This window comes from Penicillium antarcticum (genome assembly GCF_028974205.1).
Source record: "Penicillium antarcticum strain IBT 31339 chromosome Unknown utg000010l_segment0_segment0, whole genome shotgun sequence".
In the NCBI taxonomy this organism is placed as follows: domain Eukaryota; kingdom Fungi; phylum Ascomycota; class Eurotiomycetes; order Eurotiales; family Aspergillaceae; genus Penicillium; species Penicillium antarcticum.
This window is the reverse complement of record NW_026695308.1, coordinates 643,341-657,953: the sequence shown is the minus strand read 5'-3', so window position 1 is coordinate 657,953 and position 14,613 is coordinate 643,341. Positions and strand designations below refer to the sequence as shown.

The 14,613-nt window shown below is 48.4% G+C and overlaps 4 protein-coding genes across 4 annotated transcripts; 2 read left to right on the top strand and 2 right to left on the bottom strand.

The window, feature by feature from the left end:
- Window positions 1-491: 491 nt before the first annotated feature.
- On the bottom strand, window positions 492-1,274 carry N7508_011174 (uncharacterized protein; the record flags this gene model as incomplete). The annotated part of the gene is made up of 2 exons (XM_058469234.1): window positions 492-1,176; window positions 1,231-1,274. The coding sequence occupies 2 exons, from the start codon at window positions 1,272-1,274 to the stop codon at window positions 492-494; spliced, it is 729 nt and encodes a 242-aa protein (XP_058314212.1).
- Window positions 1,275-5,460: 4,186 nt separating this feature from the next.
- N7508_011173 (cytochrome P450) lies at window positions 5,461-6,229 on the top strand (the record flags this gene model as incomplete). The annotated part of the gene is made up of 2 exons (XM_058469233.1): window positions 5,461-5,743; window positions 5,826-6,229. The coding sequence occupies 2 exons, from the start codon at window positions 5,461-5,463 to the stop codon at window positions 6,227-6,229; spliced, it is 687 nt and encodes a 228-aa protein (XP_058314211.1).
- Window positions 6,230-6,516: 287 nt separating this feature from the next.
- Window positions 6,517-7,293, top strand: N7508_011172 (cytochrome P450; the record flags this gene model as incomplete). The annotated part of the gene is made up of 4 exons (XM_058469232.1): window positions 6,517-6,657; window positions 6,747-6,815; window positions 6,872-7,053; window positions 7,119-7,293. 4 exons carry the CDS (start codon window positions 6,517-6,519, stop codon window positions 7,291-7,293), a joined length of 567 nt encoding a protein of 188 aa, XP_058314210.1.
- A 6,361-nt stretch (window positions 7,294-13,654) lies between these two features.
- N7508_011171 (uncharacterized protein) lies at window positions 13,655-13,891 on the bottom strand (the record flags this gene model as incomplete). The annotated part of the gene is made up of 2 exons (XM_058469231.1): window positions 13,655-13,663; window positions 13,721-13,891. 2 exons carry the CDS (start codon window positions 13,889-13,891, stop codon window positions 13,655-13,657), a joined length of 180 nt encoding a protein of 59 aa, XP_058314209.1.
- Between the last annotated feature and the right edge of the window lie 722 nt (window positions 13,892-14,613).

Here is a 14,613-nt window from a genome sequence, read left to right as displayed (position 1 = left end):
ATCTAGAAACCTTCTCAACACGGAGCTATTTTTTTGCGACACAGAAAAAAAGGGTGCTTAGGAAGAAGTATATTATATCTGAATTGCTATTTTTGAATCCAGGATAAAAATAGGCTTGGTTGCCGGAAATGTCTCGCTGGCTTGAGAGCATTACAGGAGATATGCTGTTACTCGCGCTTCTACGGAATATGGGCCGTTGTTTCTCGGCTATCGCATGTGTAGCGCTCATTCTTGTGGTTGCGGTCAGTGTTCATGCGCGTCAGTGATGGGCGAGACCTCCGGGATGCTTTCTAGAGCACGGGGTCAGTTAGGAGCGGCGAGCCGGGAAAGCCGCTGATATATAGAAGCGTGTCAACAAATTTATAGGGGCATTTATCTGAGACTGTTCATCCGAGGTGATTCCTTTTGATATTTACTGAAGGCCCAAAAACAAATTCGTTTTCCTCAAAGATTGCCAAACTATTCCCAGCTCAACGGCTCGAACAAAATCCTTACATCTCCCGACCCGCCTTGATCTCCGCCCTCTGACCACTGATAGGATCCTTGAATGCGACCTTGCTGGTGGACTTGATCTCATCCAAAGCCATGCCGACCTCCCAGAGGAGATCGGCTCCAAATGATGGATATTCTTGGGTCTCCTCGGCAAACTTGTGGTTTTGATCCCGAAGGTATCCTTCGACGGAAGCTGCAGCCAAGATGCGACGGACCGGGTGCTTCTGAGGTAGAAGTGATGCCGCCGCAATGTGCTGTGAGGTCAGGCAATAAGTGTTGGTGTCCACGTGTCTCCAAAAATGGTTGGATTGAGGGTTCGGATTTGCAATCAGGATCTTTTTGATATACCGAGCCATTTGAGGCTCCAGTCCGCTCACATTGCACATGTCAGCGAGCCTTACAAGCTCTATGGCAGCTGAGATCTGATCCCCAGGGTCTTCTATATCAAATATCACCATACGAAGGTACAACCATTGAATCAGGGCTTCGACGCTTTGTCCTGAGACAATGCCTTCCACTCTGTCAAGAGTCGCGGTCTGCTGCTGGGATCCGGGACAATGCTTTTCGAGAATTGCTGAGAAATAGGACGATTCTGCACAGAGAAGCCCTTTAGAGACTGTATACTCCTGATCGCTGAAGTCGATCCGAATTCTTACGTGCGGGCCACAGTAGAGCGGGAGAATGCTAAAGCAGGATTGTTTCAGACATGCCAACTTGCAGCAGTGGTGGTTTACTTACGTTGTTGCAAACTCCTTCGCACTTTTTCTGGATAACTCAGTCATGCCGTGGGTTCTGCAAAGTCAGTACGTGGGATGGCAAGGAGAGAGGGCGTTTGAGAAAGGGTACAACGATGAGGCTAAGGGGAATATATAGTCATGTCAAACGTCCTTGAAACGTACATTAATTACCAATGTCTATGGGCAAAACCAGTACATACCATTGTTCAATCAGTGCCAAATTCAGATCCGAGACGCAGTGCGCCCGTGTGTTGCGAGACGGATCAACCCCCCAAACTAGGCGAAAACTCCATAACGTCACGCTAGTCGATCGGAAGGCTGGGAGGGCATGACACTACCTCGTTTAGGGGGATTGTTGAATCCGTTGACGATGACAACTCTTGCGTCATCTTCGCTGAATTGTCAGATGTTATGAGCAACGGCCCGCAACAAAGCAGTTTGAAATTGTCAATGGCAGCTATTGCATTCCATATATAGATCAATAGGTGGTGGTGAGACCGAAGTTCTGCGGAAAATCTACTGGGTAAAACTTGTAGCCTAATGCGCTTCATCACCGGGATCTGGGTACGACTTTCGGATAGGTGCGCCTTTCTGGTATTACTCTACAATTCCAGCTTTCTTAATTCTTTCTAGTTGCGCGCACCATGGAACAAGACAGCCCGTCGTTGATACGGATCCCTGGGGAGGCCTGATAATAGAAGAAGCCTTACAGCCTCCCCCGTACTCCAGCTTCCCTGGCCACTGGTTAAACGGCCTACGATGTACATATTGCGGCAAACGACGGTCCCGCGCCTACTGCCGATGGCATGCGATAGAGCCATCCAGGTTTCCTCGAGATGGTCTTTGCTCTCGGCCACTTTGTATCTCGTCAAGACCCTCACGCTTTCACGCTCCATACGATCTGATAGCTGAGTTGCCTCCATGATATGTTTCGTTCCCGCTTCTTTGTTTGATTATTGTGATCATTAGCCAAAGAATGACACAGCCAGTGGAGGATTCTTCCAACTTCGATCGTTGTTCCTATCGGGATTGGCTTGGTGAACCTGGGTGAAGTCGGAGGATCTTTGTATACAATAGTACGCAAGTAATGAAATCGGTGTTTGCCCCCTCGGAAAAATAGACATCTAGATTCCTTGCCTAGTCTCTGAAAAGTACTCATCCTTATCTAGCCATATCGCCTGCCACGAAGATATCTCACCAGTGCTGTTATATATACAAATGACTTTTGAAAGAATTGACTGATGTGTCCGCACTTTCTGTCTTTCTCTCAGCCCCATGGGACTCAAAACTACAAGATCCTTGACAGTGTGGGATACTTGGGATCTGCCGCCCGTTAATGCGTGCGCCTTGATACGCGGATCATTTGTATATCTCTCTGTAAAGAGTGGCTGACCGAAGTTTTTCCTACCAGCTCCATGGCCTATCTGAGTGAAAGAGAGGGCGGGGTTGGACTGAGCACAAAGATGGAGTGTTGGCAAAATTGACTTTACGGGCATTGAAGGGCCCCGTAAACGTCATCATCTTGCCGCCTTGTTCAAGTGTAATGGAGACCTTCGTTCCTATTAGTGAAGTACTGAAACATCACTTGATGTGACAACTGTTTCGGTGCGTCAAACTTGGGCTAGATGTTTGTACGAAACGAGTCAGGGGTTCATACAGCCATTATACGATTTCAATGCAAACATCTTTGCGGTGGCTGATAAATGGTTGCGTCGTTCCTTCTACGTCTGGTACCCTGCAAGCTCGATATATATCATTCCACGATTTGTAACTCTTCGTAGATTTGCCAATCTGCCCACAATGTTTATTGACCGCATCTTGTCGCATCATTATATTTCAGAAATCAAGAGAAGTACCATATTGCCCACCTTCTTGCAGCACTGGAAAGTGTTACCCGTTTGCCCCTCTGGCCTTCCTTGTTATCGCCTACCACCTCGTAGTGTTATTTGGCCAGTATCCATCTCACCGGCGAGGCTCAAACTTCATCGCAAGAGTTCTAAAACAATCCCTTTGAGACAATCATGTATTTGTATTTTAGTGGTAAATTATATATCACCAAAAGAGTTGGACTCTAAACCACTACCCGCCGGACTAGGCACGAGTTCGTATTCTAGCTTAGTTGGGAAATGAACTTAAAGCGAGGGTCAGGGTAAATGACCCATCCATCCGTTTCATTGTACCGCCACAAATTAATCTAGTCATAGGGCCCATGTACCTATACCATGTCAATTTGTTGTTGATAAAGTAAGCCGAACCCTAGCTCTTGAATCAGCTTCCACCTTTGCTTCGAGCAGTTCAGCTTCCAGTCGATTTCTGGATCCTGGTCGCCATCAAATTCTCAGTGTTTTGGACCCAAGCAGCATAGGCTGGATGCTGGATACTTTCGACATCCCTGGTCGTGATTTTCTCCGCTTGTGTAGTCCCGGCTGTTCTCGACTGTTCGCAATGTCGGCACGAGCGCGCCATATATTGTCGTTGAGGTACAGGCTTGGAATGTGCCGCCAACCTTTGTCGAGCAAGTAGCTTTTTCTCGCCAAGATTCTCTGTGTCGGGTTGTAAAAGTTTTCCACAAGATGCGCCCGTTCAGAAAATACGTACTCCGGGGTGGGTAGCTGCATTACAACCCTTAAAATTGGTTTCACCGAGAAGGAGCTTGATTTGTCTATTACCAGGCTTCTCCCGACCGAACGAATACTCACTTCCACCAATATCGTTCGAAGACAGCGATGCCTTCCAAGGCCATTGGTTTGAAATTTGGAAGCCATCCAAGCTTGCGAAAATTTCTTAGTCCGGTTCGAGTTTCCTGGCAAAGAATGGGATCGGTCCAGTATTGGTACTCACCAGCCAGACCCGGAGGTTTGGGCACAGGTGCCATGAGAACGGTCCGATACCGAGACTTAGATGCGGATTCGGGTAGGAACATCAAGGTTGACCTGGAGCGAGGGCAATGGAACGAAGAGCTAGAATGGAAGAGTGTAACGACACCGGAAGAGAGGGAAGAGGAAGCATCTAAGAGGCACTCGACTGGGTTGGGCGAAGTGGCAGAGAACTTGGATTTGGCGGCCGATGGGAGCCATCCATGTTCGGCATAATGACCAGTCCTTAACCTCCTATATTCCACGTCCCCGTAATGCCACCGTACTGCTAACGTGATTCCTCAATCCCTCTACGAAAACTTCCGTAGGGGTTCAAGAGACCAATCCGGTATAGCGACATTCTGGGACCGGCTTATTGATTCCAAATGATTCTGCAAGCACAAGATCGCGTAAACAAAACAGGTATGTTACAGGTGGCTTGCTATATTACCGTACACGCAAGAAGAGCCCATGCGGGACATGAGCTATAGTAATAATATAGACACTGACCGGACGTTTGCTAAGCGGCAGCCTTCGTTTCCACCATGGCAGTGACATAATTAGATAAGACATTGTGTCTTGAATTCCGGATTGTTATTATGTAGTTACGGGGCCCGGTTATCGATCCACAGATGCTTCAATGGCATGTTTAAACCCTGCCTGTCATGTTCAGACCATTTCTGAAACAATCTTTTCATCTTAAAAAACGTCTGCATCAAAGGGAATTGAAGGATAACTGATGCATGCCGCTGCACGACCACAGAATCTCTCCAAATGCATTTCTAGATCAAACTTTCTGGACTTTATGCGAGTGTATTCCCGCTGTTCGGGCCTTGCTTCCTGCCTTCTGAGGTCAAGAACAAACTCATCATATTGGCTCGGTCATCGAGAGACGAGCGAGTAATTAAAGTTTACTCTATCACCCCCAAAACATACGCAGGGAATCCTATCGGTACTGAATATAAAGTAACGACTGGATAGTGTAGGGTGCTCTATATTTCGAAAGAATATCATAGTTGGGTTCACCATATGGTGGCCGGGCGAGAAAGTCATATCCATGGAATACAACCAAGGGTGTACTTGTCTGTCAGCTGGGACACTCTTTGAGACCAAACACATCCCCGTTCAATGACCGTTGGTATCAGAGGCCGCCGCAGAATAATTATGATTATATGGCACACTAAATCACCTGATCACTATTCACGCAATCCTGATTGACCGTTCATTCACGTAATACACTCTTATCCTGTAACTAGTACGCTCAATTCACGTAATATTAATGTCGATGGCCCCTAACCTAATCGATAGAGGTAGAGAAGCAAGCTTCGCGTTGCTTGGGGGGTGACTAAAAGAATTGGACATTTAACCTGCGATGAATGGCATTGGAAGCTACGAACCATCCACAGCACGATCACGAGCAAGGAGACCTTCACCTGCTGCAGCCTACCATGAATCTTGCCAAAATTCACGCATGGGACCTTGTTGGTGCCGTACTGGCAGCCTTGGTTCTGCGTGCTTTCTACCGGCTCTATCTCCATCCCCTTGCGAGAATCCCGGGGCCCAAAATGACGGCCATTACCTCTCTGTATGAGCTCTACTACAATGTCGTCTGCGATGGACGGTTTATTTTTCGGATTGAGGAAATGCACAAGAAATACGGTCAGCATTGGACGAACTAGATGCCCCGGCCGTAACTGATTCCGCCGCACAAGACCCATTGTACGTATTAATCCACGCGAAGTCCATATCATAGACCCCGATTTCTACGACGAGATTTACACTTCATCGGTCCGAAAGCGCGATAAGGAGCCCACCTTCGTCCCTACGTTCGGTGTCCCCTATGCGGCAGTTGCGACCGTCAAGCATGACGTCCACCGCTATCGACGCAGCCTCTTGTATGAGTTCTTCTCCAGGAGGTCAGTGTCAAGATTATCGCCCGTGATTGAAGAACGGGTAGGGAAGCTCATGAGTCGGTTGGTGGAGTTCCACGTCGGGGGAGAGGTTGTTGATCTCTGCGGCGCTTTCGGTGCACTCACGTCAGACGTAATCACCTTCTGCTGCTATGGCAAAAGCTGGGGCTTCCTGGAAGACCCGGACTTCCGCAGCGATATCCGCACGGCGGCCAACGACTTTGCGGGCGTTTAGCCATATCAACCGTTTTTTTCCCCGTTCCTAACCGGACTCTTACACAAGGTACCGCCGCAGGTGATGGCAGTTCTGATGCCCGGCAAATCGGCCTTGTTCGAGTTTCAACGGTCCATTTTCGAGCATTTCTCAGCCGTCGTCGCCGGCCAGCGCATCACGCTCACCGGGGGGGGGGAATAACTATCATCAAGCGATTGACAAGCGAGGCAATCCCTCCGAGCGAGAGGACTTTGAGTCGTCTCCAAGATGAAGGCTTCACTCTCATCGTGGCGGGGACGGAGACGACAATGCGCTCTTTCGCCTTTGCCGCGAATTACGTCTTCCAAGGTTATATGGTCCGGGAGAGACTACGGGCAGAGCTCAGGCAGGTTCTGCCCACACCAACGAGCACCGCTACGTGGGAGGAACTGGAGAAGCTTCCGTATTTGGTGCGTCTCTGCCCACTCACATTGACCTCGATCGAAGCTAATCGTCCAGACCGCCGTGGACAATGAGTCGTTGCGCTTGTCCAACGCAGCGGTTATTCGGTTGCCGCGCGTGGCACCAAATGAAGTCCTACTATAATGAGCATGTCATTCCTCCCGGGGTACACGAGAAGTATATATCAAGGAGCAGAGTGGAAAAGATTGTCTGTGCTAATAGTACGAACCCTCGTTGCAGACCCCAATGAGCACCTCTATCTACTTTGTCCACCACAATCCGGTTATATCCCCGGATCCACACAACTTCAACCCTGAACGGTGGTTCAAGGCATCGGAGGATTTCAACCTCAGAAAGTACCTGGTGCCCTTTACAAAGGGCAGTCGCAAGTGTGTTGGCGTGAAGTAAGCACCCGTTCCCTTTCGTTCAGTTAGCTCGAAATCATTACTTACCGATGGGTCCCGACAAGTCTGGTAATCATGGAAATTTATCTGACAGTTGCGACCTATGTTCGTCGCTTTGTCTTGGAAATCCAGAGTGTGGATCCGGGGAACATCCGTGTCGCGCGCGATCGAGTGGTTGGCTTCCCGGAGACTGGCACCCTTCAGATTTGCGCCAAGGTGAAGAGCACCATACAAGTCTGAGAATCCAGTTTGTGATAGCGTTCCCTACTCAATCCGAGAAGCCTTTGAAGCCCATTGGCGGAAGAGAAACTGAGTAAAGTGGCCAACTTCATACCAGAGGAAAGGCGAGATATTGGCAGGAAACGTATGTGGATTTGCTCAAATATTTCAGCGCACAGGACAGAACTCCGACCATACATAAATTCACTCTGGGAATCAAGGTCCTGGCTACAGATACAGTAGCTTACCGCGTAGGACGGCGTCCTAGCGCCGCATAACCTTTCGGAGAAAATGGGGCTAGGAGGAGGGATTCAATGAATATAGTACATCAAAGGTTGAGTAAAGATTCCACTATCAAAATAGAAATATTGTAAATTGTTTATATTAAATTCAATACTTCCATTAAAACTATGTCTTCCCAAACTAATTTGGAGCTTGCATGCTATTCATTGTCTAGTCTTCCGTACCCAGGGTTGGTTATGCAACCATTTAGTCAACCTTCTGCCTGCCGCGCTTCGTGTAAAGTCCTCTACAGAGATCGGGATACTCTAGAACATCAAGATATATACAAAAGCTAGCGCCACTCTCACACGAAGATTGAATTATGACTACCAGGTGAAAGCATGAGACCTACAATCTTGATCTTGACACTATTATCCGGTGACCCTGACATAGACTGTTGATTCATTATTTTGGCAAATGGCGACGGTAGCAAGTGCATCCAGACACGTAACAAAGACTTCGTTCCATCAAAGGAATCATTGCCAGCAAATAATTATTGAATCCTCGGGCCTTGGAACACGTCAAGCAGCATCAATTACATCCCGGAAAATTACAGAACGCATTTAGTCCTTCATGGCTGGGCATCCCGTGACCAGGTAGTCGGTTCCAAAGCCATTTCGCGTCAGCCACTTGCATGTTGGGCAATACAGCGACGTTTGTTGCAACCATCGGCCAAATGGGAGCCGCCCCGCTTGCGTGTAGCCAAGTGAGACCAGCATGGCGGATGTTGCAGGTATATCAGCTGCGTCAGAGACAGCGGGGCCCCGCTAATAGGGCATGATGTTATTCCGTCAAGGGTGAGACTTATTTCAACAGGCACATCCAAAGCGCTCACGTAAATCGTGCAGTACAAAGGAATCGTGTAAGGGCGCGCCAGGGTACCCACAATAAAAGATGCATGTTCTAGTTTCTCACCGAGTGACTGACGTATGTCCCCATCTTCAGGCCATCGGGACAGAACTGCTAAGCGGGCGCAGTATTGTCCCACGTTGGAGTCAAACGCTGGCGGTGACAGCAAAGCAGCATAGAAGCAAGACGCAAGCATTGCCAGCTGTAAGTGAAGAGTACTTTGCTGGACATTTGGGGATTTCATGTAAAGTTCCGTCTCCGTGGTGAGGTCTGTAAGGAAGGCCGGGTCATCGAGGGCAATCGGCACTGTTCTAAACGAAGGCTCCACGCGATAATGTTTACCATCTCTTTCGGCCCTATTGAGGGCGCTAGAGAACTTTCCGTACATAGAGTCGGCGTCCACGACGCTGCCTAAACCACAACCCAGCCTGGAGACCCATTCTGGAACGAGATGCTTCAACCAGCTCCGAGAACGGCTCCTGTCTGGACTCAGAAATTGACCAGTCCCAAAGCTTACTGAAAAGTCTAGCAGACGGCTGCCTAGCATAGAAAGCTCGTTCACCTCCATCATTGCCACCCATGCGGGACAATTGGCAGCAAATGCCCCATCCTGAAGTCCATTTACCGGCTCAAAGACCAGGGGGCAGCGCAGCTGGTGGCAATACTAAGCAGAAAACAGAGAAGATCAGCACACCGTGTTCTGGACCAAATCAAGGCCAAAAGCATCAAACCAAAGGGTGACGTACGCTTGCCACAGGGGAAGATCGAAAAGGCTCTCTGGTTTGTAGTTTCCGCGTTCTGCCTCGCGAAGTACGTCACCATAGGAACGGAACAAGCATAGTCGGGAATCGAAAGTTGCCGACGTGATGGCTACACGCACGACATCTTGTTTCGTTTTTACTATGCTCTGTCGCATCAGATGATTCCCGAAAGCATTTCTGAGTACGTGACAAAACACATTCATGTCATAGCGCGCGCCGGTCTTGTGGAGACGAAGCAATCTTCGCACAAGTGCTCCAATTCCACGTTTCTTAATGAACACATCGTTTGCCGTGGAGCAAAACATCTCGATGCAGTACGATAATGGCCATTGCATAAGACCAAGCGCAGCGCTTATAATTGAACCTATTTCTCTGACCGTCAATTGGACGTACATTCCATACTCAAGACCCGGACAACATACCTGTACTTGTACCGACTATCAGGTCAAAAAAGTGGTGGGCGGATAGTGCCCTCGGAAGACCCTCGGTAATAGTTCGTAGGGCAATGAGCGAGACTATTCCTAAGACCCCACCTCCATCGAAGGTAGCGACTCGATAACCGGCTTGTAACGGACGAAGCCGTAACTTCAAGTCCACCGGCGCATGGCATGCCGGGCAGGCTTTAAAATGGGAAAGAGTCGGATGTTCAGCATCATTGGGCTGGATCCCAGAATAACGCCAAGCATCGCGCTCGCATATGCCGTGACCGCAGGGGAAAACAGCCCATGGCTGCATGTTCCATGGACACATGCAGCACAACGGCTTTCCTCTGACTTTCTGTAGCCCTAACTGCGCATTGTGCCAGAGATCTGGGACCTGGTGCCCCATTCTCGAGACTACGGCATCCAAAAAGCTTCCAAGTCCCTTGTGAGTTATCCAGTCGCAATCCCGAACGGCATGGTGCCATGCTTGTCTGCACAAGGGCCCGTATATGCTAGCAAAGAGCTCTGTGGGAAGGAAACCTAAACGCACCAGCATGGTTAGATAAGCCCAGCGTAGACTCTCTCGGTACTCTTTCGGTGGGATATCACATACCGTGCGGGAGGAGATCTGCATCTTCCAGAAACATCTTCGCAAAGACCGGGGCCAAAGCGCCGTTCAAATCGCTGTCTTGGTCAATAGCCTGGAACCACTTGGATAAGCCGTTGTGTTCTTGTATCTCTTTCCCAGGCCAGATCCGCTTTCTAAACGCCATTGGATACCAGGTAGCCCCCTGCCCTGGGTTGACCAAGCTCGGCAGCCTTTGGTGATATGCTCTCAAGGGTATTTTGATGATGAGGTACTGCTCAAATAGGTAATTGAGCTCTCCAAGTGTCCATAGGTGGCTCCTTTTCTCGCGTCTTTTTCTCATTACGGTAGTATACATTTGGATATCCGTCAAAAGTTCGGGCACATTGGTTCTTTGCGGGCCATGAGATCGCACGATTAAATGCTGCAACAGTCGCGAAGTCCACTGGGAGGAATTCCCTTTTTTGGCCAAACAGGCTTCGAGGTGTTTCTTTACATCTGTCTCATCTACTGTGGTCCGTGGTGGAATCATTTCAAACAGGATAATCAACTGTGGCTCTGTATGGGCTCTAAGCTCGGTGCAGTCTCTAAACTGTAGAAATATGCGAACCGCCTCGTCCACGGTTCGTACATTGATACATATAACGTCACTAAACTCCAGGCATAGGCTATGAAAGAATTTAGCAGTGAGCCCCGCATCCATAGAAACAGACTGTTTGGCATAGAGTGGTCGCGACTCGAGGCTACAGGCTGCAGAAAGCTGCAAAAAGTTGCAAAGGGTTTGTTCGCCTTGAACATCGTGTAATGATGTGTAGAGACCAGGACCGTATGCCCGTGGCTGGTCACCGTGAATGATGGTCACGCTGGCTGGCCGGCACTTCCACAGCACACTATCTGTGTAGGGCTCATATAACTGGACTAACGTGCTCAGGCTGTCCACACGACGGCGTGGAAGAAGAGCCCATGGTAAGACGGGAGGGACCATTGAGAGTCACCACTCGGAGAATTTTCGAGAACTGTTTTGACCCTGAACATCAAACTGACACCTACTTTATACCACCTTTTCAATAGCCTTTGGTCCAAAATAGACGCCTGCACTTTCCGACAACGAGAATATACACCCAGAAATGCCTTGGTGGAGGGGACACTTGGGAAAATACCCTCGCTCACCTTTCCCAGCAAGGCGTGCCAGATAGGGGTGCGGTCGGCATTGGGCCATATTTAAGGACAAAGCAATTATGGTAAAAGTCTGCCGGTGGTACATACTTACCAAATCAGAGACGCCGAATAGTGGTGCAACGGGGCCGCGGCCCGCGGCATGGTCAAATTTAGTTGCACATTGCCCCACGCAGCGGAGCATGCATGTTTCCTACAATAGACATAACGGCGAATGAGTTTCGTTCCGCCCCCTTCTGTGCGGACGCTACAAAAGATAAGAAGCCGACCATGCCAAGTGCCCTAGATGTCAAACACCATGCCCGCCGACACTACCCCTTGTCTTTGCGCCCGTGTCTATGAGCTCAGAGGAGAGGAACGAGTACCAACAGTGCTTCCAACCAAGCCTTGCCTGGAACGACCGTCGAAGCCCAAAGTAACCAGCGACAAGTCTCTCTACCACCCACTTAAGACCCAAACGCTCAGTCCCGTATATGTACATTAAAACGTACGATGTGCCACGATGCGATTCAACCAAGTTTTGTATACGCATTGGGTACAGGTATTCATAAGGACCCAATCCTATTGAAGCCCTCGGTTAGCATCTCAAGATCTGCAGGTGGGGTGGAGCAGACCTCTCGGGAAGCCTTTGTGGTCTGCCATCATAGTAGTGGAATGAAGCGGCGCACTTACAAGACTGTATACAAGAAATGATGTTGCGCTTTTCGGCAGGCAAAGGCCAACATTAGTGCTTTTAACACGGCAGTTCTGCGCAGGCTACAGTACCATAGAATACGGATCAATGACAAAGCGTTGGGTGCAACAAGAATCGGCTGGTAATGGTGCTGTATTCTTCCATGGCTACATGGTTCCGCCATTTGTCGTCGACTCGAACTGTTACTTATTTTCCGTAGTCGCAACCATCATAAAGCCGCCTTTAGCAATGAGTAAGGGTCACAGCCGTAGGACCATAGTACACCGCAGCGGTGGAACTAGCGGCATGAAGTTACCTCCCCGCCTTGAATATCTAGTCTATTATTTTTCTTCAAACCTAGGCTTCGTCAAACTTCCATGGTACTTGGGGTTCAAATCCACAAACCGTTAGGTAGAGATACCTCTAATAATGAATGTCAGGAATTGCAAGAATCGACCCATCTGAAGTTTACGCTATTCAGAGACTATACTATGCGCTTGGGTCTTCATTTTCGTTCTTCTCGCATTTGAGCAAAATATACAATCTCCACAGACTTGTCTAATTATAATGGAGCAGGTACACGGCAAATACACGGCGTTATTACGCTGTTCACCTAGAAGCTCTCTTTTGACAAACGAAGCCGTCATAGATTATACAACATTAATTCCTTTTTTATGGCCACCGGTTCTAGCATAGTTGACATTACGTGAGAATGTCGTCCAAGTGCCAAATGTGGGACTGAACTTGTTCAAGTTTAAGCGTTCTTGAATGAGGCTACACCTAAAATACAGAGCTCATGAGATATTATCCGAAACATTTGGGTGAGTCTAGCTTCCGAGTCAGACTGACTATCGCGAATCAGTTCCCAACGTACTCCCCCTGTCATCCAGGGTGCCCGATAGCTGGGCATCAAAGGGGCTTCCATTTCTTTTCCTCTTTATTTTCGTTTCTTTCGAGGATCGGACTCCATGCGTCGTAAAGGAGAGCCGTGCTAGAGGTACAGAGACTACACAGTATATCGTGTTGAGATACATGCGACATGTTTAAAAGACAAGGTTGAGAGACGGCCCTTCGAGCGTATACTGGAACTTCAAGATTCCACAACTTTGCTCTCTTGGCGTCCAGTGAGGCTCAGTCGCCAGTATCTATGCAAGCAGTTGGGCAGTCGCCCGAAATGCCAACCTAACTAGGGAAAATAAAGCAAAGTAGATATGGTGCATAATGATCTCAAATGAAAACAGTCTAAAATCCATTGCCCTGATAATCCGTGACTCTGCTAATTCTCATATCTAGAAAACGCACAATTCACTTTCAGGGACACTTAAACCGTAGTGTAACATTAAGCCTTTGTATCCAATAGTGTGCCTAGAAAATGCCCCTTCAGCTGTTCTACTTTTCAATTTCTCGTCCTCTGGCCGCACTCGATTCGAAAAAAGATTCAAGTATAAGAGCATTGCGCCTGTTACATCTAACCAAAAACCGGTCAAGAAAGGTTCCGCAAAAAGGAACAAAGCCAATGATAAGACTGATGACTATATTGGCCACCATTCTGTTGTATAGCGACTTAGGGAGGTCTGGACCCAACGTTCTATAACCATGGAGTAGCCTCATCGCAAGGGCAGTATTGACGATATCACCGATGCTATAGATACAGTTAGTAAGATGACACTCCGTGGAAGAGGCAAAGCAAAACACACACTGGAACGAGTCCAATAAACAGACCCCATTTATCGAGGCGTTGGGCCCGGTGTTGGATCGTATTGAGTTGTTGGGCGTCCACCTTCGATGTTTTCTCTGGACCAATGGACCCGTCAACGTTAGTCAATGCCTTGGAAGACGACACAGGATACCGATCATAATTCTCAGCCATTATGGGCCATCCTTGAACCGAGGGAGTATCTACATTAATGTAAGTGGGGCTTTTCTTCCACTCCAGATGAGCAAATAGACGGTTAAGCTTGCGCAACATCTTTGAATAATGCCCACGTAGGATGTAGCCAGTAAAGAGTATACCACACAAGAAACTTCAGGATAATAACAGCAGGCACAATCTAGGCTAAACTTAGGCACCGGGGCCATAAAGGACGATTTGCTTCCTGGATTTCGACATCAGGAGGGGGGGGGGAGGAACCCATTTGGACATACTCGGTGCCATCTCAACAGCGCTTATAGTCCGATCGTGGAGATTCTGAAATGATGTGCGAACAAGAGCTGATATATATGGACACTTTGCGGTTGGGTAGCAAACTGATAGCCCTGCAATTGGCCAGGTCTATTATAGCCTACTGGTTTTGCTATGCTTAATTTGAGGACTGCAATTTGACAATGGGCTCCGTGCCCATATATCACTAGCCTGCAAAACTACTGTACCGTGGGAGGTAGAGTCTGCACTAAACCTAACTGTCTGCTACACTATCTCAGATCCCCATGGATTTAGACAACCTTCGAGATCATATGGTAGATGTATGAGTACCCCGGCCCACGTGAGTTGAATGAAGCTCACAGTGTGTGAGGACATCGTCGAGACGTTCTTTGAATACTTAGGTCATCCGGAGACAACAAGGTCGCAAAAGGAGTATAAAAAACGAGAGG